Consider the following 24,235-nt stretch of genomic DNA (forward strand, 5'->3'; position numbering starts at 1 on the left):
AAAGTTGATATTTTAATATCTTGTGTAGCCCTGAAGTGAAGAGCACCCCTGAGTGGTGAACTCTCCTTTGTCTACTCTTTCACCTTCTACTTCATGTCCATTTAGAACTGAAAGTCAGCACTTCCCTGGGTTTCCAGTGGAGCTGGGTCAGGGAGCAGCGTGGGAGAATTTGCATGTTGATTCCCTTCTTTGCAAAGAAAAAAAAAAATCCACAAAAAATCTGGAGGCATCAAAGGCTTTAATTTTTTAGTCACACTCACTGAAGGATTTTACACAATTGCAGAGCGTATTTGCTGTCTGATGCTCGAGATGAGATGCATCATTAGTGACTCATTGGGGTAGGTACCAGAGGTGTGGGAAGCAGGCTCTTAAGCTGGGTTTCCTTCATGGTGAAGTGAGCTTGGATGAGTGCAGTTGTGCAAAACGAAAGAAGGCTGAAGGAGGAGAGAAGTTTTAAAGGAAAGGAGGAAGAAACTCATTAATCTTTTTACTCACTGGTGAATATTATTCCTCCCTTAGTTTGCCAAAGTTGACATATTATGCATATTTAAAATACCTTGGTGTTTTGTGGTAGCTTCTTTTTGAGGACAGTTGTTCCCAAATGGCACGCTAGTGATGGTGTGTGAGCTTGATCTACTTGCTGGCTTTACAGCATTTTTTAGAAGGTGGCAAATGAATATTCAGTGTCAGCTTTTGAACTCTGAAGCTGAGTTATTTATTGCATCTCAAGGAGAAGGATTAATTGGTAGCTCCAGCATGGACCTGCTGTTGCTGCTCCTGAGCTGCCTGCCCCTGTGGCAGGGTGCTGCTGGAGGCAGCAGGGCTCCCAGCAGTCACCGGTGCTGCCTTCCTTCCTGCAGCATCCAGGATGGTTGTCTGCTTCCTGGCTCTGTGGCACAAGGCAGCAGCACTGGACAATGAGTATTGGTCTACTACTGCTGAACCTTTAGGGACCATCTTAAGCATTTGGTGTGTCTGTTAGGGAGGTGCAACAGTCAGTCTGTTGTGCCTATTGCTGGCTGTGCGTTGCTGTTTGGGAGTGAGATTCCTGTAACATTCTCTGGAGCAAGTCTTGGTCTCATAGACAAACTCCTGTTAACTTAGTGGAAGGTCTGTATTTCTCCCACCATAAAGCCTGAGAGCAAATGTGCATGGGGTTTTTTTCTCAGAATTAAAGCTTTTTATTCTCTGCTCTAGTAGATGTAGGGTAGGGATGGTGCTATTCAATTTCTCCCCTTTTGTTTTGTTTGCAAAAAGCACCGTATGTGCAAAGTAATGTCGCCTTGGCTTGTTTTGCCAACTGAGTGCTCTGGTTGGCTAAACATCTTTCTGCTAAAAAAAAAAAGTATAATTAAAGTGGGTTTTTTTAAAGGTAATTTTTAATGTCTTCTAGAAAAAGTCTGCATTCCTCTTATGGTAGCTTATCTTTTTCTTAGTGCTTTGAATTTGTTATTGTTTGCTACTTTAGTTAAACTTACTGCAGAAGTGATTGCTGTAATCCACAAAAAAGTGTAATTTTCTGGTTAAAAGCCAGGCAGTGAGTTGGTATCTCACAAGAGACATAATCCACTAGTATTTTCTTTCTTTTCAATTAGAGCTCTAGATCCCAGCTAAAATTTCAATTGTACTCTATCTGTAGTTGTGCTTTTTCCTTTATTTTTCTGTCGTACTATTTTCTGCTCCCTTGTTTCCTTCTTTATATTAAACAGAAGTATTTTATTGAAAAGCATTACTGTTACCTCCACAGATACTTTTCATAGCAAGTCATGCATTCTTCTTTGAATGTTTTCACCTTGCAATTCACAAATTATGTTTTCATTTACTTATCTTTGAGAATAAACCCATCTACAAGGTCTTAATTTTGTTCCCCTCCTAGCTGGGGATCTTTAACCTTAACTATCTGGTTTCTGTTGCATGACAGATGTTTTCTGGTTTCTTTTCAGTGCTTTGCTGTGCGATCTCTGGGCTGGGTAGAAATGGCAGAAGAAGATCTAGCTCCTGGAAAAAGCAGTGTTGCTGTGAACAATTGCATCAGACAACTCTCTTACTGTAAAAATGACATCAGAGACACTGTTGGCATCTGGGGAGAGGTAAGAAGAGGGTGAACTTTTCCTCCTCTTGGAACATCCCTCTCGTGTCGTAAAACATCTTGAAAGAACAACTTTGTAGACAACTATGTCCGTGCTCTGTGTTTGGGATTTCCCTATCCCAGCTGGCACTGCCAAAAAGGGTTCAAGGAAAATGTTGACCTTTTTGTTCCAAACTGCTCAGGACAGCAGATGCCACAAAGATCTGTGCTGGTACACACCTGTGCAATGACAGTGCTGGGAACACATAAGCCAAACTTGAAATTCAGTGCAGGTCTTCAAGAAGTTTGAGAGTGGTGCTTTAGAACAGCATTTTCAAAGGTTTGCCTGTGACAGAGAGCTTTGAGGAAACCCAGACTGGCATGACCTGTACTTCTGAAACGTATGAAAAGATTGGGACTGATGGACAGATGGCTTTTTTTAAGATGATTATTTTATCAGAGTTTCACAAGGAAATTAATTGTATGTCATTAGTCTGTCTTCTAGTTCCTCTCCAGTAACTCTTGAATCTGTGCACCAGTGTCATCCAGTTTTGAAGGATGCTGAATTCCCACACACTGAAGGAAAAACAGAGGGCCCAGCTCTCGATTTGCTGAAGGGTTGGTGCACCTTCATCAACTGAACCTGGCAAGCTCTATGGTGCTTTCTGAACTGGCAGCAGAGACAGGATAATTCTGTGGGAACTCAGGGGGAAAACTAAAGGAAGCTTGACGTTTTGTGATGTGAAAAATAGGTGTGCTGGGGACAGATGAAGAAGTGGAAGATATGGAGTAAGTGAAACAAGAAAGGAAAAGGTGGGAGGTGCAGGGGGCATAGGAGACACAGTAAAACATTTTTGTTATTTGTTTGTTCATGGAACAACTTAAACTTCAGCTAAATCTTATTCTCTGCCTCTCTTCTGACATGTTTTCAGGAGGGCTACACTAGTGTAGATTTGCCACACAAGATCTGAATATATAAGTGATGAAAGAGTGAATGTTGTAACTTCCTTTGTGTGACCTAAGAGAAATGGCACTGCCAGACAAAAAAGAAATTAAAAGAAAGACTTGTCTATTTAAATTAACATTTTAGGAAAAATATCATTCAGTCTCCCAAGTCACTGTTGCAGTCTAAGGCTCAAGTCCAGTATCCTGGCTATGACCACAGCCGTGCCAAGGTGCTACAGAGAGCAAGTGCCTCTTTGAAAATTAAAATTATGTTTAAAGGAGCTCATTTATAGTGTTCCATCTATTTCAAATAATTTCAGAAGGATTTTTCTATGTAAGAAATAAATATTGTATATATAAATGAACAAAATAACATAGGTTTCCCTTTTTTCTTACATCTGGGATCAGTTTTATATGGATAATTTAGCTAGACAGGCAATTAGAGGTGTGTCAGTCATGGACTTTGGACTTACTGCTGATCCCAGGAGGAGGAAAACCCCAGTGTCTTTACGCGTGTGTAATCTCACCCATATTTCAGATGACAGAATTCTCGTCAGCTTGAAGTATATTGTTTACTTTGATTGCATGTGCTTTGTTTTAAGAGTTAATGTTCACATTTTCCCATATTTCTCTCTGTCTATTCCATTGTTCTCTGCTGGAAACCCTTGTGGGTTTTTAAGCCAAACTGTTGGAAAGTTTTGGTCCTCTTGAATGGATATTTCAATTAAGACTGCTATTTGTTTAAAAAAAAAAAAATCAGCCTGACAAAACAATAGAGACAATGTGCTTTAATAGGTGGCTCCTGAAATAAATTGTATTCTTGATTTTAAAAGAATTCATTATAACGAACCACATTTTTCTGCTTGCTATGTAAAGGTTCAAGAGTGATTGGAAGAGGTGTGTTTTAGAGAGGAATCTGAAAAAAATAGTGCTGTGTCACTGACAGCTCCATCAGATGGAGCAATTATAGCAGAAGTCTATTAGGAGACTAGAACTGATGACTGCAGATAGGGGTTTTAAGATTGCCTAAAGATTTACTTTAGCTAGAATATAATGAAAGTGAAATTGGGGCTAGGACCATCACCAAGTTTTCATGATTTAAAAAAAACAAAACAAAACACAAAAACTCCCATACCCTGGTTAAAATCCTGACCCTGCAGAAGCTTTGTTACTGGCTTTAACTTGGGATTTCATGCCCTTTGCTCCAAAAGAAATTCCCTGTAACTTTTGAATGTCTACTGTCCTGTAAAATCTAAAAAGAAAAACGCTACTCATCTGTTTGTGTTGCTCTTCTGTGATGCATTATATTTCTGTACATTACAATATCACTTACATGAAAAAGATGCGTTCTTGCCATTGACCTATATACCTCAACCTGTAACACTTCTGGGTCGTGTGCTGGCATTGAGCCTCTCTTCCCTCTGTTTACTTTCTCTGCATGGCTCTTCCCTTTCCTCATCTCAAACCGTGAGATCTCAGCAGCTCTTCAGCAGTCTGAGACATTAAAGCCTATGCTCAAGCTCCCAGTCTGTCTGAATAATGTCTTTTTGCCCTATGCAGTGTTTCCATCTCTAAAATAGCTTTTGTATAATAAGGCTACAAAAATTAGCAAAATATATTGTTTCTGGTTGTGGACAAGCTGTCCCTTGAGCATTACAAGGATAATTTCCTGTGACTTATGTTGCTTATCTGCCCATTCTCCAATTTTTTTCCAGCTAATTTGGTTTCAGTTTCATTACTCTAATCCCAGTATATTTTGCATGATGAACAGATTTTACATTCTTGTAATAATTTCCTTTTGGAACAAATATTTAAGTAGAAAATGGATCCAAAAAGCAATCTTTGTGACACTTGGCAGCATTCTTCACACAATTTATTTACTGCTTTTGACCTCCAAGCAAATTTTTCCCACTTTTTCTTTGTGATGACTCTGTTTTCTCTTTGGTTTCCTTCATCATCCTGGTCTGTCTGGTGTCATCCTGGCTTTTGTGTTTTATTTCTCGTGTTTCTTTTTCTCTGTGTCGCTAGCAGCTCAGTGCTGCTGGTTTGCCCCATTTTTGTGCGTGACTATCACAGCTACATCTGTTTCTGCTTCTCTAGGAGCAGCCTATATATACAGCCTTGCATCTCTGCCACAGCTGTGCTTTTTCCCATCAGGCAAAATATTCTTGTGTTGGCATCACATATACCAGGTGTCCCCTATCTCTCCCACATCCCTCTTGGCACTTGCACTGCCAGCTCTGTGTCACAGCTCCTCTTTGACTCACTGTTAGGAGATCTGGGGTTGGGAAGGAGGTGGGCAGTGCCTGCCCCATGCTGCCTAGCCTACAAACTGTGGCATAAGGCTCCCAGAGTGACATGAATTTATTTCTTAGCCAGACACAAAATTAGACATCATTGAGACTTGAGCCACTGTAACCAAGCAAGAAGAGGGTTTCTGTGTCACTGAGGTGAAGGAAAAGATTGGTTTTGAAACATTTGTCAGTAGAGAGTCAGATCCTTTCCATTCTTTCTGTTCATTTATAGATTCTGGCACAATAGAGAGGAAACAAATTACTCTATGTTTAGCTCATAGGTTCCACCTTCTTCTGATTGGCAGGAGCTTGTCTTAACTGTCAACAATAGGTCCAGGATTACTTCTGTGGGATCTCATGGTCTGCATGTGTACTCCAAGAAGAGAGGTATTAAGTGTGATAGGACAGGCAGCAGACCTATTACAAATGCTAATAATAGGGGGAAGATTAGCATTTGTGAATTAGCATCAAAAGGAAAATTGTCTCTAAATTTGTTTTCTGTAAGGGGAAAAAGCATTATCCTTGTTCTTACATGCCAAAAGAGTTAGGGAGAAATCCTGGCTCCAGGATTCTGCAATCACTAGCAGAATTCACAATCTGGTCTTAATGCTAGGTTTTCCCCTTTAATCATTCTTCAAAGAGTAATTTGTAAATCCTTTGACACATACAAATTGCTGTCTCTTCCCATAATCCATTGGTAAAGTTTATGGAAACAAAACACTTTGAAAGAAGGAACTCTGCCTCATGGGTACAGGTTTTGATATAAGCTTTTGCTGTTGAGACAGACTGTGACCTCTCATGTATTTGGAAGAATTTACTGAAGAAAAGATGAACACAGAGTCTGTTGAAGAACTCAATAGCTTGGGCTTGAATGAGTTGCATTTAAAATACATCAAAGCCTTTTGTGATTGGCATTGTTTAAACATGTAGTAGAAAGAAAGTATCTTACATCTTTTTCACACTGGAAGTATATGAACTAGTTTTCAATTGCTCTTGGAACAAACCAAAACTTTGAGTAAACTAAGAGGAAGCAAGTCTGAACAGCACAGGCATAGCACCTTGAGCCCAGTTGGTTTGAGAGAGGGATGTACTGTGTAACTGTACTTTGTCTGGAGTTGCAGGGCAAAGACATGTACCTTATACTGGAAAATGACATGCTGAACCTGATTGACCCCATGGACCGCACAGTTCTGCACTCGCAGCCCATTGTGAGCATCAGAGTCTGGGGCGTGGGCCGTGACAATGGTCGGTAAGTCTTCACTCTCCTTATCCCTCTTGACTTGGTGCTATTTTGGTCTACTGATACAGAGTACATATAAGTGTGTTCTGGGGCTATGGGAAGGTGGGTAAATTCTTATTTTCTTGCTAGTGTTACATTTTAAACTCTGCTTTTCATAGTGTATCACTTATATGCTGCTTTGCTAAACCCATATTCAACAAACCTTTCAGATTAATTTAGCCAGGTGCATAAAACTGCATACACAACATCCTTTTGTTTCAGATATATGTAATACTTTTTAGTATAAAACCATGTTTTCAAATATGTCCTATAGTATGTTTCTCCTGGCTATGTGAAAGCATTTCTTCCTGCTTGTCCAAGTTAAATGTGCCACCTATGCTCTGATTGTATGCATGTGTTGCCACTTTCTTGAGATATTTGATTTGATGGAGAAAAAAGTTGGAGTGAGGAAAAAATAATGGTTTTAAGCCATTACCATTACTTCTAGCTCTTGATGGAAGAAAATTCCCAGGGGTGTTGCAGAATACTAAGATTTGTCCATGAAATGTGGCTTGGCTGGGAGCTGAAGTTCTTCCTTTCTGTAGGGAACAACCAGGAGTATGTGCTAAAGGCCTTCCTGCCATGGAGGCAGTCTTTCCTTAGGTTTCCTTCCTGACTGGTGTTCTTTTGGTAACATCCTTCTTTGTCAGGTAACATCACTGTGGGAACAGGGTTGTTAAAGTGACTGACTTGGAGCAGGAGAGCGAGCTGTCTCCCTGTCCCACTTGGAATTTTGACCTAGCAAAAACATTGCCATTCACATGGAGTAAGTCCAGGATCTTAGGACACTACCCATCCTGACACATGGGTAGTAGGGATTGAGTAACACTTGACAAGCTGCTGCTGTTTATGTCCATGTTTGATTAGGGCCTAGTGGTCTTCTATGATGGAGTGACTGTATCAGTGGACTAAGGAAGTGTTACAGGTGTCATTTACCTGGAATTCTGTAAAGCCTTTGACATGGTCCCCCCCCCAACATCCTTCCCTCTAAATTGCAGAGAGCTGGATTTGATGAGTGGACTGTTAGATGGATAACAAATTGGCTGGACAGTCGCATCCAGAGGGTAGTGGTCAACAGCTCAGAGTCCTGATGGACATCAGTGACAAGTGATGTCCCTCAGAGGTCCCTGTTGGGACCAGTATTATTTAATGTCTTCATTAATGACATAGATGAAGTGATCGAGTGCACCTTAAGCAAATTTGCAGGTGACCCCAAGCTGAGTGGTGCTGTTGACACACCTGAAGTACAGGATGCCATCCAGAGAGACCTGGACAAGCTCGAGAAGTGGGCCCATGGGAATCTCATGAGTTTTAACAAGACCAAGTGCAAGGTGCTGCACCTGGGTCAGGGCAACCCCCAGTATATACAGGTTGGGGGATGAACAGATCAAGATCAGCCCTGCCAAGGAGGACTTGGGAATGCTGGTGGATGAGAGGCTGGACGTGACCTGGCAATGTGCACTTGCAGCCCTGAAAGCCAGTTGTGTCCTGGGCTGCATCAAAAGCAGCGTGGCCAGCAGGGTGAGGGAGCTGATTCTGCCAATGTACTCTGCTCTGGTGAGGCCCCACCTGGAGTGCTGCATCCAGCTCTGGGTCCCCAGTACAGGAGGAACATCAGCCTGTTGGAGTGAGTTCAAGTTGATTAGAGGGGTGGAGCACCTCTCCTATGAGGAAAGGCTGAGATAATTGGGATTGTTCAGCCTGGAAAAGAGAAGGCTTAGGGGTGACCTAACTGCGGCCTTCCAGTACCTGAAGAGAGCTTAGAGGAAAGATGGGGCAAGATTATTTACAAGAGCATGTAGTGACAGGACATGGAGGAATGGTGTCAAACTGAAGGAGAGTAGGTTTAGATCAGATCTTAGGAAGAAATTCTTTACTGTGAGGGTAATGAGGCACTGGAACAGGTTGCCCAGAGAAGTTATGGATGCCCCATCCCAGGAAGTGTTTAAGGCCAGGTTGGATGGAGCTCTGAGCAACCTGATCTAGTTGAAGGTATCCCTGTCCAAGGCAGGGGAGGTTAGAACATGGTGATCTTTGAGGTCACCCTTCAAACCCAGAGAGCATTTTATGATTCTGTGATTATCAAGATATTTGCAGTAGCAGGCGGGGGTTTTTTGTCTCCGACTTCAGATGGGAAATGTCATTTCAAACCTCAAAAATCTTTCCCAGTAAAAGATTTTCTGAAGCTTCTATAATCCTCCTCAAAGTTTCTAATTATCAATGGCTAAATTTCCAAGAAGAAGGGTGACCCAATTCCCTCTTTCTAATTTTTTTATTTTTATAAATGACCGATGGTTGGAGGGGGCAGGTTAACTGGTTTTTAACTGATCCAGATTTCTGAGAGATCTAAAAGGGGGAAATCCAGTTTGAAATGCTGCAAAGTAAAAAGGTTTTAACTTCTTATGAATAAACCATTAGAGTGCTTTGTTTGCATTAGAAAATGGTCGCATTGCACATTTCCCTTCAAGTCAGATTTTGTAGTGGCTTGCTAGTTCAGTCAAAAATAAATAGAGCATCTTAAGGGGCACCTAAATGTGATGCAGCTTTACAGACTAAAGGAAGCCAGCTTTAATTTTCATCCTCTTTTTTTTTTGAAGCATTTACAGTTCTTTTTCCAAATACTTACTTTTCTTTGAAAAATAAAATAATTCCATTATGTTTTTTATAAAATAAGATAATGGGTCATATTTCCTCAGGCTGGGTACCCACCTCTCCTAAAGACAGAACTGGTCATAGAATCATAAATGTTTTAAGGGAACATTTAAGAGAAATATGCCTTTTGCTACCAAGTGACACCAATAATGTTGTTAGCTTTTGGTGAAATATATCTGGGGGTGGGAGGCAATAGCAGACTCTTCTAGATGAATATAAGCCCTATCAGTAGGGCAGGAGTTGATGGGAAAGATCGTGTGTGGAGCTCATTCTGTCTGCTCTGACCTACAGATCTGCCACGATATCCCACAGCATTTACCAAAAACTATGTACTGGGCAAAGGAAATAGCATCTCTGATCCCACTCCTGCCATATCTGGGGGCCAAAGATGAATTCCAGTTCTGCTGAGACTTCTGCAGAAACTCACATCTGTATTAAGAAAAAAAAAATACTCAGTTATGGCATATGTGGGAGAAGTGCAGGTCCAATTTAAAAAATACAAGCAACAAGAACTCCTCAAACAAACCTAGTTCTACCTTTTGGTCATAAAAAGTAGAAGCTTTCTCAACTGTATTCCTGAAAAGATGTTGTTTTTGTGACACTGACAACACAGAGAACCTGGAAGAGCAAATAAACTAACGTTTTTTCATGTTTCTACTGTCAGTAATGGAAGTGGGCCTTTCTGTGTTCAAAGGGAACATTTCTTGTTTCAAGAGAATATGATTTTTGTAGATTGATTGCTGTAAGTAACAACAAGAAATAGTTTATTGAAGTTTATTATATATTGTGTTTATGTATTAAACACGCAATCAAAACTAGCCTTAATATTTCATTTGCTGGCACAATAATGTTCTTAGCCACTTTTGTTGGAATCTATTTTTTTTTCATAAGATTGATTTCAGAGCTTTCCTATTCTTAGCCCTTTGTAATCATCTTGATAGGTGCTTCTACAGAAATATTGTGTCCAGAATGATTTTCAGGACTGGAGCCCACCCTTTTTGAAATGTAATTTGTTCAATATTTTATTGACACATTTTAAAAAATAAGACTGCAGGAAAAGCAGTGTAGCCATTATTTGTAAGTAGACTCAGACTGCAGGTGATGTTAAATAGCAGAAGATCCAAAGGACAAGCAGAAAGAACAAACTTATGACTGAATAATCAGATGTACAATGTGTTTTGGGCATAGAGATGTTTAGTCTAGGAAACATGTTTTGAAAGGTAGCATAAAGGATGTAGCGGTTGCTGAAAAAGCACTAACGCAAGAAAAAAGCATTTGGTGACAGGAGAACACGAGCTGAGAAAAACATATTGTTGAGCTGGAAATTGCACTGCATCTCTTTTCATGTATATATTAGCACACAGTCCTTGGGCTCCTCCTGGTAAAATCACCTGTTGCTACTGAGGTGAGAAATACCAGAGCCATTCACTGACTGCAAAAGCAACTTTCCCTGATTATGAGTTTGCCATCATCAGAAAAAAAGTGAGGGGATCACATTGCTGCTTTGGTGGATTAAGCATCCTCAAAGTTAGTGACATCCCAGTTTCTGGGATGAAGGTCTTCCAGAAGTTGTTGCACTTGCCTTTTGTTAATTAGCTATATCTTCTAGTCCAAGAACCTATATAAAAAACATATTGGATTTGTTGTGAAAGGTAGTGTTTCAATTTTAAAATATTGTAGAAATGTGTATTTCCCTATATTTTGATCTGTTGAACCCCTAAACGATCTGCAGGCCCTCCTTTTAACTCTCTTTTGCTTGTACTAATTTATTTGGGTAGTTTTTGCTTTGGAAGATGAAGAGGTTTTCTAATGACACCTGACCAGATGATTTTCTAAGCTATGCCATAATGAAAAATTGATGAAATACAGAGATCTGCTGATGAAAGTTTAATCTGAGGATGTGTCGTCTAGCTCATCTAAGGCAGAAACATCTTCCAGGAGACTGTATTCACTCTCTCCATACATTACATTAATATCCTGATCTCTAGAGTTTCTTATTTAACAATCCTCTGATAAGCAAAGGCTTCATAATTTTGTTAACTTGGGTTGTGTGGTGACTTTTTATTTTGAAAGGTAACATCCCTTGTTTTCCATTAATCAGTTGGTAAAATGTTTGATTTTAAGAAAGGCTGGAGCACCTTCAAAAAATCAGGAACAAAAGCAGGTTCCCACAAATTAGTGGTTATACATGTATATATGTGTACTCTGTGAGCTCCTATGTTTGATACATATATATGGGCATTAAAGGAAAATAAATGTACTCTGTATGTGCAACCTTTTGGCAGACTTAGTTTCTTAGGTGATATTTTGTGATTTTTAAAAGTAAAAGCCACTATGCTGCTGTACTGAAAAGAGCCATGATGATTCAGTTAGTATTGTTTGTAAATAAGAAAAGTCCTTACAGTTGCGTAAATGGTTTTATTTCAAGGTCAATAAGATAATTGTCACATGGAAGTGTCACAGGTGTGTCAGTGAATAATTGTCAGTGTTGTGTTTGCTTAACAAGCCACACCTGCGGTGTTTTTTTCCAAAAGCATGTTTATGGCCTCAGTCTATTGAAGCTAAAAGGGCTGTTCTTTTCACTTGCAAGCTGCAGGACTATACATAAATCATTCCTCAGGTTGGGTGTTGTCTCTCCTTGAGTGCTGGTGCATGTCCTTTGCCTTCTGAGCTGCTCACTAACAAGGAAGAGAGAAAAGGTAACAGCCCATCAATTTTGTAAAAGAGTTTCTGTTAGCACATTTACCTGAATCCTCCTATATCTGCATTGCTCTTCCACCAATCCAAAGCCTGCCTCAAGTTTTATAATTGACTGAAAGATCAGTTTCTTCTCTCCTGGTGTCTTCATACAACAGCAGTATATCCAGCTGAAATGTTCTGTGGTTAGCTGGCCAGGAGGGCTGCTGGTAGATTCAGGAGACCAGCTTTGATGGGACTGAGTATGGAACTAGTTGCTGGATGGTGCAGGCACCTTGAATGTTAAACAAACCACGTAGCACATGTCTGTTCATCCACTAGCTTTGTCACCACATAGAGCAGATTTGTTTCTGCTGTACAGTTTGTGTGTTTTCCTGACAGGCTGAGGAGGGAGCCTGGTTGCTTTTGGTTCTTAAGTGCTGAAAGAGGCACATTCTCTGCTGTTAGGGTTTTCTGACCACAGGCACTTTGACTGGACAATGTGAATGTTTTGTGCTCCCTCCTCTGTCCTAATAATGCCATTTTGTCAGGTGGGGGTGATTGGGATCCCTTCATCTGTGTGGATGTCCATTGCCCTTCTCTGAACTGCTGTTGTTTTTCTGCTGCCTAGACACTGGAATAAAATGAAGCTGGGATTCAAAAAGGGGAGAAAGGCAGAGAAGGCAACTGGATTGAGGAAAGTAGAACAATGGACAACCAAAGATGAGGCTTGAGCTGCCTCAGAAGGGGAGAGCAGACAAATGGATAGATGCCCCAGGTCAGATGGATGTAATCCTGTAAGGCTGGAAGAGAAGAAAGTCCTAATAACAAAACAAATTACTCTGTTATCTCAGGAGCTGTTAGGACAAGAGAAAACTATTGGAGTGATATAAGTGAGGAAAATGAGACAAATCTGTGGAAAATGAGGAATAAATGATATGAAATGATGGCTCAAATTCCTCAGAATATGGCAAATTAAAAATAGAATTCTCTCTTGCTGTTTCAACAGCTTAATAAAAATGGCCAGATTTCAGAGGTGTTTAACACCTGCACTGTGCATTGACTTAAGTAGGATCTCTGTATATGCAGTATATTTGAAAATCAAGTGTCTAAATTCAGATTTAGGAACCTTTCTGTAGATCCAGAAATGGAAGTTTTCACTTGAACAACAGTGCTACAGCAGGTTAAATATTTTCTTTTTAGTTTTGAGTGTGTGTCACACTAAGTGGGGTAGGGACAAGTCTGACTGAGAACTGGTTTGTTAGAGGACAGAACAGGGGTGAGTGGGGAGTGTGGAAGCTGTGCTGCATGTTGAGTGCCCATCTCATGTCACCCTGCATTTCCCAGCTGAGACTGTGTACTCAGAGATATTACCTGACTTGAGCTCCTGTGCTTGTCTTATCACTTGGACATGAGACTTCAGGAGGGATACCTGGCCTTAGAGAATTAAAAACTAAGAGAAATAAAGAGAATAAATACAAGTTTAGTGTGGTTGGGATATCCTTTTGTGTTTGTAATTTATCATTCTTTTCAGAAAATATTTTGTATACAAGCAACACAACAGGCTTCAGTGATGCATTGTGGCTTGTAGCTACATTGTTCAGGGAGGTGTTTTAAGATCTTCCTGGATTGCCCTCCTTTTGAGGTGATGATTGAATGTGCTCTGAGATTGAGTCTTTCTCCAGTTCCATGAAAAAAGCTTATCAAACTGCACAAGATAATGAATAATAAACTTTCCCTTCTGCATTAGAGACATGGTCAAGAAAAGCAGAAAATAAAATAAATTAAAACTCAAATGGTGTTTGCACCTGCTCTTCTGAAAAGATAACACCCTTCAAAGAATGTGTAATTTCAGCTGCACTCTTCAGTCTCTGAAACACCATTAATCAATATTGCCTATTCCCTTCGGTCCCCGTAACCTTGAAATAAGGACAAAACATACTGTGAGGAATCAGGTAAATGGGGCATAGGTGAAGGATTACTCTGGAGGAAAAGGATTTTACTGGCTTTCCTGACCTATATTTTTAGCTGGGTTTTTTTTACAATTATCATTTACTTTCTCCTCTTCCTTAAGCTAATTGCATCTGAATATCCCTTTCTATGTCTTGGAAGCATTTTTCCTTCTCACTAAGAAATACCTTAAGTGATTGTTTATACGAAACTTCCCATTTATATCCATAAGTCCTGACATCATTGTTTGGAAGTGCAGTGTGTTCTAGGAGGGGGTAATGAAACAATCCAGCTGTGAAAAGGGAAATCCAGTCAAGCGTACAGAATCAATGTATTTTCAAGCAAATACAGTGAAGTGGATGCAAAAAAGCTGCATGTGTGCATTCATATTTTGATTCATTAGACTGGTTTATTTTAGCTTTGGGATTTAACATGAAAGAGACGGTAGAGTGGAGATGTATTGAAATAGGCCAGTATTAACTTTTCATGTTTAAATGAGTGTTTTACTCCTGATATCAAGAGAACTTGTGACATGCCTACGTATTTGTAGACCACTGGATGCCTTTTGGCATGTGGTATATGCAGTAGTAAAACAAGGTACAAATTTTGTCCTGTGTCGCTCTCTAAGCACAGTCACAAACTTGGCTAACTGTGCTTGTATAATAATTTGGGATATACCTCTAAAATATATGAGGATGCTCTTGCTATCAAGTTACCACTTCAATTATTTAAATGTCATATCTACCTGTGGATGCTTTTCCACGTTTGCTATTAGCTCATTGCAATTCAAATATTTATGTGCAGTGCATTTTTATGTAAATCATAGCATATACTGTCTTATCCATTCCATGTATTTAGAAAGTGTTTTCACTTCAGGCTTTTAATTTGGAGAATGGTATGTTGGCTTCTTTCTTAACAGTGGCTCCACCAGGGAAAAGGGCCTTTGTTTGTCAGTGGTATTCAGAACAATTTGGCCTCTGGCAATGGAGGTAGATTGCCTATTGAAGTCTCTTTGATATGTGCAGATTGATTAGCAAAAACTTAAACACTAATTTGAGCAAACTAAAAGATTTTTTTCAACAGATAATTCAAGTGTCTTAAACATTTAGGGGTTTAGTTGCTGACTGACTTGTTTCTGTATTTAGAAACTTACATTAACATCTGTATTTTTTAAAAGAAATTTGTGCTTAATTGTTGGACGAGGGAAGAAAGGGACCCTCAATATGAGAATCAGCAAGCTTCGTTTATTGATCATTGCTAACAGCTTAATATATGCTTTATAATTAGCTCATACATATTGCAAAAGTTAAGCTCATTATTGGTTCTGGCTTAAGTGTTGATTCCGCCTCTTACTCCCTCCTTATGTTGACACAGGTGGCTCTTAGATGCCTTTTGTTTTGCTAATCACAACGTCCTGTTTACGAGCCAACTAGCACTTACAAAGACACTGTGGCCTTGCTATCTCAGATCTTCTCACGGCCTAGGCAAACCGTGTTCTATAGCCAATTCCCTACACTTAATGACATTGAAAAGTCTGTGTGCATTACATCTTTTTTTGTGATGGTCATCTTCACACAAATACTATTCATCTTAATGCCATAAAGATAATTTGAATTTATAATTTGAATGATGCATTAAACATAGAACTTAATTATCTCTAGAATTTCAATATTTTACTGCCTGAAGTTCCCCTCTCCCCACCTTGATTAATTTCAAAGTTGGCTGATGTATGCTTGTGCCCCCTGAGTTGGACCAAATTCCCCTTGTAATTGATAGGAAGTTTTTTATTGGCTTCAGCATGAGTTGAGTTAGTCCATAACTTATAGAGATGGACCTGGAAAACCTGAATACTGCTCAGCAAAATCAGTGTAGTACCTCTGTGAGTGTCAGGATGATATAAATGTTATTTCTTTAGCAGGGCTAGGGTGGTTCTTGTACGAGAACAAAATAGCAGGTGGAAAAGTAAGGAGCCTACTGTGACTCTTAGAAGAGCATGAAAGAGTTAGAGGTCTGCAAGGTGGCTGGCTTCAGTATTTGTCCTGGTATTCTCCTGATCCTATATTTAACATCAGTGAAGTAAGCACATTTTTCCACTTCGGACAAGAACCTTTGAAAGTGAGCTTGCCTGTGTTCTGGAGTACCTGTTAGTGACGTGTGGCAATGTTTGTAATGATGCTGTATTTGTCAACAGGATGTAGCAAAAGGAATTGTAGATTACTTACAGAGTTATTTTTCAGTAGCTCAGACTGAAGGGTGCACCTGGGTCCTTATGGCCTGTCCTCTGCAATTACAGACAGTCTCAGAGCAGTTAAGGTCATTCTTTTGGCAAGCTGATCACAGGTGTAGTTCAGTTTGCCAAGGGTGTATTGAACTGCTTTTGCTTTCTAGTTGTGTATCATCAGTCTTTCTTCATTAAGAAATTTATTTTTGCCAGTTCCTTTTTGCAGTGCCTGATAAATCTAAAGACACTTTGCATGTGTATCTCCGAGATACACATTTAAGATTAAAAGTACCCACATTCACAAGAAAATAGACACACTAAGGAAGACTCTTTTCTTTCTTTCTTTTTGGGGGACAGTTATGTGTATTTATTTAGGAAAATAGCTTTTCATCTCTGGTTTTGCTCAGCTAGCATCAGGAACATAATGAGATGAATTAGAGAAAGCAAACTTGCCCTCCATTTATGAAGTACACACATGGCTTCAAGGGCCTTAATGTAAAAAAACAAACAAAGCTCTTCTGGAATATTGCCAATCCAGGCATTCATAAATGACATATTCATTTTGTCACTTTGGAGCCTTTAGGATTCAAGGTAGTATTTCAAATTTTCTTCATCCATCAGTGGATGTTAGAAACTTGTTTCTAACAAGTTGTTAGATGTGTATGGAGATGCTCATATACCTGTCTGAATCCAGGATTTAAACTTTATTAAATGTTTCCTCACTTGCCTCTCACCTTTTCTCCTCTCTTTTTGAAAATAATAGGAAATTTCAGGTAAATTAGAAGATAGGCACTGCTGGTACTGCTTGTTAATTTGTGACGAAAGTAGATTATGGGAGATTTTAAGCTTCTAGGTTGTTAAAGACTAAACAAAATTTTTGTGCTGAGATTTGCTAGAAGGACTAGTTTTTTGTTTCCTGGAAATGTCAAAAAGTTTTGCTTCAGGGATAGGATGGGTGCCTCAGAATAGCAGAAGGCAAGGCTACCTTGAGAAACATTTGTTTCTCTTCCTGCAGGGTGGAAGTGGAGCTTTCGGTGCTGCAGATGCATGAGCTGGGATGCAAACCTGCTTCTGCTTTTACCTCAAGTTAGGACTACAAGTCCGTAGTTGTGAGCCAGCAATGTGAGTGCAGCAGCTAGGACTGACTACCCTCTGCACATGCAAAAGTACACTCTTGGCCTCACAACGTGAATGTGTTGCTATAATATAATTTTCCTTTTGTTCAAGCTAAAGCAAACTGCAATCTGAACCCAAGTTCTGTACCCACAAACTCATTTTCTTTTTTCCTCAAAATTATGTGTATGTGAAACCCTTGGATCTAGACCTTGCATATGCTCAGGGTAAGTATAAGGATCTCAGACACTTGATAGTGGTTTTGTTTCTTCAGCCCAGCCACAGCTCTCCTGGTATTTACCCAGGCTTGGTATGTCACTCTGAGGAAAACAGCTTCTGGCCATGCAATAGGAATAACTGTTCAGTTTGGGGAGAACACAATCCCACCCCTGTGTCTAGAGTGTAAGCTAATTTCATTTACTCGAGTGCCCTGCTGTTCACTGGCAGTTTAACCAGAGAATTGGGCACGTCATTGCTGCTGAGTGCGTGGAGATCTGCCTGGATTCTTTACAGTGTTAAATACTGATTCCCTCATTATGAGCTTGGCTGAACCTCATCCCCAGTGAGGAACACAGCAGCTTGGGAACATAGAACCCAGCTATGGACCCATGAGAGGGCAGCACGTGATAGCTGGGAGAGGCTGGAGCAACACAGGTGGTATTTATACACCAGGCATGTCCCAAAACACCCCTGCTGCCTTAATTTGGCACTTTTGGCAGTGCAGAAATTGAATTTGTCAGGTCTTCATGAGCTGAGAGCTCTCCTGGGCAGTTTTCACCTTGCCAAGGCTGGCTGCTCCTGCTGTTTTTGTCAGTGTAAGTTTGATCCACTGCTTGCTGCAAGCTTATTTCTTTCACAGCCTGTAGGTAAATTGCAGTACTAAGATCCTTCCTGTGTAGGGATTTGGCTGCAAGTTCACAGCACTGGCTGGCAGTGGGAAATGGGACTTGGTGTAGTGTTTGTGCTGGAAATTTTTTTCACAGTGTTTCTGGTAGCAGTTGTTGCTGGGGAGAGCCTGTCAGCCAAGCTTGGCAGCCAGTGCCAAGTGCTGCGACTTCCATGGCTGGTCTCAGAGCTTACTGATGATTATTCTTTACAACACAGTTCATGAAAGAAGATTTCTATGTGACTTTCATTTTCAGAATAGAGATATTTGGCCAAGTAAACTGGAAGAAATCAGAAATCAGACACCACCACCCCCCCAAATCTTATACCTTAAAATTTAAATTCATGTTTGAATTCACATTTTTGGGTGTGACTGAGAATCGGTAAAGCTAAGTTTTGCCAGAAAAACAAACGTGAGGTGCAATTGTAGTTACTAAGCAAATTGTGTATGCACGAATGGGAAGACATTTGGCCCAGTTTGTTTTTCATTTTCAGAAACTGCCTGCTTGCCAAACCCTGGGAGATTTTTCTATTTCTGATGGCAGAGGTAAATCTGTTGCCCTTTTCGTACTTAGCAATTAGAAGCAACAAACTTGGAGGAACAGAGAGTGAGGGGCAAGGGAAGCTGAAATGCTGAAACCAGGGCAAGATATTTCTCGAAACTACAGAGCCAGCATGTTTGTATCCAGTCATGTCATTACTGAAAGGCACACAGGCGGTAAGTATGGCATCTAACACAAAACATTAAAACCAACACAGGATTAGAATTTAGTCCCAGTTTACTTACTGGATAGCCAGCTAAAAACTTGAAGACTGGAATGTAGTTTTAATTTTTTTTTTTTACAGGTTTTCAAGGTTCTGCCGAATCTCTTTTCCTCTCTTTGTATTGAAGAGAGGATCAGGGAAGAGCAGTTCTCTCCCACAACCTGTTCCAGCATATTAAAATGGCAAAGTCTGGGTTCTCTCTTTAGAAGCCTTTTAAGTAGAAGTCTGACTTTGTTCTCACAAGTGCTGTTGTTTGGCCAGCTGGAAGGCTACCATATCCTGTTGTATGCTACTTGCCAAGAGTAGAAGAGGAGAACAGCAATGGAGAGGGTTGTTGTAATAGTTATCAGATTAATTCTGTCCCCATTTTCAAATTTAAACAAGTTACATTGAATGCATATTGGAATCTGGATTAAAAATGTAATGAATGTGTATTTTAATGCATTAACCAGTTTCAGGTGCCACTTTGTCCATAAAAATGGCCCTTTTTCTCCCCACAAGTGAATTCCAGATTTGTTTCAAGACTTTTGAGAAATTACTTGTACAGTGCAAAAATTATTACATGGCCTTGAACTCTCTAGCACTGGGCATTCAGCACTGTCAGAACTGTTTTATCTTAGGCAGCATTAACAGATTTGTTTATTAAATTCCTGCCTGTTACTCCCTGGAAATCAGCGGAAAGCTTTTGGGGTGGCAGAGGTTGTTGCTTGAGCTTAACTGGTCCTGCCAAGCCTTGTTGATGATACACGGGAAGGAAGGAATCTCACTTGGCTCTGAGGGTATTTTTAGGTGGTAGAAAAACATCCTGCTTCTCATGCATCTGTGTGGCTTAAAGAAGTTACTGCCGGAAAATTGTCTTTAACTGCTTTTCACCTTCTCAGCTCTGCTGGTGGAAATATCCATGGTCACATTCCCTGCTCTGCTTTCACTCATGTTGAGCTCCGATAATTTAAAGAGACTGGTTGGTAGGCATTTGCCATGTTGGCTCATTTTCCTTGAGGACAGGTGTGATCCCACAGACAGCTCTGTTGGCACATTTGAAGGAGCAAGTCCCTTGCATGGGGAAGAGTGACCCATGTCCTTGCGACATTGCAGTTGTTCCTTGGTCACAGTTTGCCTTTTCCCAGTGTTCCTTGCATCCAGGAGGAGTGATGTGCAATCCTGAAAGTAGCTGTGAAAGCCGAATGCCCCGGATGGGATTTAAGCCCCGCCACATTTTAAGTGCAGTTCCTGCAGAAGCGGCTCTTTGTTGCTAGTTGAGCATATTTGACGGGGAGTTTTGCTGGATAAAAACTGGAGCTCCAGGACCATTGTGTTTACTGTCACCTTTAGTGCAAGCAACACTCCTAAATTGGATTTACTGTTACTGCATGTGCCAGTTCTGTAAAATCAAATTATTCAATGTGTTTGTTTTTACAGCTCAAGGATAAATCTCACTTCTAACATAAACAGATGTAATTTCATTGAAGTAAATGCAGTTGTACTTTTGTCTGAATTTTTGAATTTAGCTGTAAATCTTTGTTGCCTTTTTTTAAAGATACTTTCTCTGTTGCATTCAGTACAGAGCCACATTGTGAACGCCTTGCAGAGTTTTTGAAAAATTGGGAGTAGAAGACTCCCTGTGCACTTCAACTTTCTGCAAAAAATTGCTTCTGTCACAAAAGATTAGTCTTGGAAGTTCACAGGCTAGAAACACAATGTGTAGCAGTGAAGATTTGTTAAAGGGGGAGGAGAGTCACCTCTTCTGCGGGTCAGAGCGTGGAGAGCGCGGGAATGTAAAAGGGTTGGGAAGGGAGGAATCGACACACGGCTGACAGAGGAGCGGTGCCTTCCAGGGAGAAGCACCCACTCACTCACAGCTGGAGCGGGCAAACACAAGCATGCACAGTCCGTGAGGAGAGTGGGAGCTGACATGATGTGTTTCAACTCGATGCAAAATGAATGAGCTGCTGTTCTCGGGGGTATTCGGCCCCCGTTGTTGAAGTACAAGTACATGGCTGCATCAAGTGCACATCTGATGCCTAGATACACGCTAACAGAGACGGGGACCAGTCAGAGCATTGAGTTCGGTGTTTGTGTATGACGTGCTTGGCATTTAATTCCTGTTTGCTGCAACAAAAAGGTAAGAAACTTAAAAAGTGACGAGAAAAAAACCTCAGCCCTCCCTCCCCACCCTCCGTCCCTCAGACAGCAGTCTCACATTAGGAGTAGCCTTTGTCTCGAGCTGTATTTTCAAAGCTATGGTCTGTTAGTCAAAAGCTCCTGTGTGGGTGCCTGCAAGGCAAATTACAGCTCCTAGTGTGACAAAGGCAAGTCAGATTTCTTTTCTCCAAGACCTGACACTTAGCAACCTTCAGGAGAGCACTGTAGCAGAAATGCTGTAACAGAGGGATCGTGTGCTGAGCGGTAAGTATTTGATGCTGTTCTCCCTCTCCTTTATCCCTTCAGATGCTGCTCATTTGAGCAGCAAACTACCTAATGGATCCCGATGATTAATAGGTCTGGGGGGCTGTGTTCTGCTCAGAATTGCATGTTCCTAAACTGGCTGCGGTTGCTGACTGCGTATTGACCAGCCTGATTCTGTAAAGCATGATCATAATTTGTTTTGACTGGTAATGCTGTGGATGAAAAGATGCTGTAGTTAAGAACAGCAGAAACCTCATTTGCTCAAGAGAAGAAAACTCCCTGTGTTTTCCTCCCAGCATACGGTGCCTATATAATTATTTATGTGTAATTCCCAGCTAACTTCTAGCTAGCCAGTCTGGGCTTTCTTCTTTCAGCCCATAACTGACAGTGGAGGTTGAGTGATCTATGTAGATCTCCAGAAGTGAACATGTTTCATGACAGAAGTATTGCACTGTATGTGGACATACCTGCATGTAACAATATATTTAGTTGAAGTAAAATGGTTAACAGCTCTTCTGACAGAAGAGGAAACTTCATGATTTAAATGTAATGTATTGCCTTGAGGTCTCTGTACTTGCTTAATCCTATCTAAATTTATAAAGAATTTGCAGCAGGAGAAATTTCATTGATTTGTTAATTGAGATATAGCTTTGAATCCTTATTACACTGGATGCAGAGGGGGAGAGAGACAAGCACATTTATCTTTTTTTTAGACTCAGCAGCTTCACTTTTCCATCAGGTTTCTTGCATGTTATGGAACCTCATTGCTCTACCTGTTCTTGTGCAATAATTTTTGCTTTCTTAAAGGACAGCATACATTACTGAGTCTATGAGGGGAGTACGTGAACCGTTCACCTCTTAAAACCATGGCTTTAACTATGTTCTTGTAGCTGTTGCCTTGTTGTTAGTGTAATTATAACAACTTGTGAGCGAGGAAAAGAATATTATTTAGCCCTGAAGCATTTATCAGTAAAAAGTGGCCTATTTATTTTCATAAGAAGTTAAAAGAGAAAAAGGGGAAGATTAGTGCAGTTTTCTTATATAATACCAGTTAGATTTTTTTTTTTTTTGAAGTACAGGTTAATTTTTCCTTTTACAACAAGTCTCTGTGTTATAAACCCTATCTTTTAAGACATTTTAAACATTGACCAGTTGCAATACAAATGGGGAACAAACCATCTAAATTACTATTACAGATAATTATGGTGTGTATTGAAGGTCTGTGGTATTTCTTGTATTGTTACAGTCTGTTGGGTATCCTCTTCAGCAAGGCTTTATGGTTCATCATTTGGAGTTTTCTGTGTTTCGTGACATGAAGTAAAACTTATTATGGACAAAGTTCTGATCTGATTGCTATTAGACTGCTACCATTGATTCAACTGCACTGTAAAGCTTTAATTTGTGTTAGACTGCAGAGTTTTCTTCAGTGTAGTTTAAGATAGGCTGAGATAACCTTATTCTCTGTGTAAAGTTAATACAGGTTAAAACCTGAAATTTTGAAGTTCTAAATCAGAGAATAAGAAGTGTTCGTTTTCATTTCTTCCTATTAGAAAATAACTGGCATGTCCCTGAATTTGGTCTGGTATCTGCCAAAGAAAACAATATAACCATTTTTTTTTGGTACTATTTTGATGTTGATGTGACAGTAAAACATTTTCTATATGTTCTAATAATTTTCCAAATTGGAAATATGTTTATGGCTGAATTTAATAATTGTTTAATGACTTAAACCAGAAATTCTTCTATCCAACTGATCCTTGTAAAATGGTGGTCTAGTGATTTTGGGAAAAGGTGCCCGCTGTTTTAAGAGTACAATTTAGTCTTTACAAAATGTGGATTTGTATAGCATGTCAGGCTGCCTCATATTTTATTTTTATTTTAAAAATAGAATCTGACTAGGTTATAGTAGTCTTCATAATACATGATAAGCAACAGAAGGCTAGATCAAGCCATCAATTTTTAAGCAGAAATCTTTCCTACCAGTGGAGAATTGCTTAAAAATTGATGGCACAATCTGGCCCACTGAGAACTGGGGATCCTGCAGAAAGTGTTACTTGTACTTCTACTCAGTCTCCATCCTGGTGGTGGCAGGGACCCAGAAACACAAGGCCAATTTGCTGGAATAGTCTGCTACTTGAATACTTGTTAGGAGACAAAAGGCTTAAGGACTATTTAAAAAAAAATAATAAAAAAGGTTAAAAAGCTACCAAACCCTTAGAAAAATTATAACCCCCAGCTATTTTTGTTTCATTGAAAGAAACTGTATTTCTCTAATGGCATACAAAAGTGAAGGACATAATCATTCTTTAAGAAGCAGGGAGACTTCCAAATGCACAGAAATGAAGGCTGTTTCCTTTATTTGTTCATGTTATGTTGTTAAAGTGTAACTACATTTTACATAAACATTTAGCTGTATTAAGTGCTACTAGACTTTGTAATGACAAATTAGAGAACCAGAGTAGGGCCTTTTCTGTGCCTCAGAGGATGTGCTTGGGCAAATACTTATAACTGTAAACAAAGACAAAAGGCTTGTGCCATGCATCATTATTTTTAATGAAGAAAAATGTGTTTTACTCCACTGGAAGTCTACAGTAATTGAAAGCAAAGACATTTCAGCTGTTCGTTATTTCTTAAGAACAGAGACAGTCAGGGCCACTGCTGGTGGGTGTAGTCCCATGTGAAAATGTTGAAGGACCATGAAAGTTGTAAGGCAGACCTCTGTACTTGCTTATAGTATAGTTATCACACAGCAACCTTATTTTTTCTGATCTGCTCAAAAAAGACAACTGGAGAAGTTGCAGTCAGCCAAACTCCAGGGGAAGCTACAGGAATGAAGAGGTGTGAAGTGTTAACAGTGTCTTCACACAGTTATCTGAATGTGTCAGTCACCAAAATGGGGGGGCTGTAAACTTGACAGGTACAGGGGAGTAAACTCTTAGCACTCTCCCAGGCTCATGTTCTGTGCAGTGCCTCACTACAAC

At 40.0% G+C, this 24,235-nt stretch overlaps 1 protein-coding gene across 16 annotated transcripts in view; it reads left to right on the forward strand.

The window, feature by feature from the left end:
- APBB2 (amyloid beta precursor protein binding family B member 2) overlaps nucleotides 1-24,235 on the forward strand; it is a 182,356-nt gene that overhangs the window by 133,445 nt on the left and 24,676 nt on the right. For 12 of the 16 annotated variants that reach the window (XM_017824818.1, XM_017825378.1, XM_017825610.1 and 9 more), the window contains 2 exons: nucleotides 1,944-2,090; nucleotides 6,429-6,556. In XM_017824818.1, coding sequence (XP_017680307.1) covers nucleotides 1,944-2,090; nucleotides 6,429-6,556 — 275 coding nt within the window. Of the gene's footprint in view, nucleotides 1-1,943; nucleotides 2,091-6,428; nucleotides 6,557-20,640; nucleotides 20,971-21,043; nucleotides 21,255-24,235 lie in introns of those variants that run through there. The other 4 variants (XM_017826018.1, XM_017825781.1, XM_017825944.1 and 1 more) reach the window with 2 other exon arrangements.

Source organism: Lepidothrix coronata, unplaced genomic scaffold (assembly GCF_001604755.1).
Source record: "Lepidothrix coronata isolate B3197 unplaced genomic scaffold, Lepidothrix_coronata-1.0 Scaffold0, whole genome shotgun sequence".
Taxonomy (NCBI): Eukaryota; Metazoa; Chordata; class Aves; order Passeriformes; family Pipridae; genus Lepidothrix; species Lepidothrix coronata.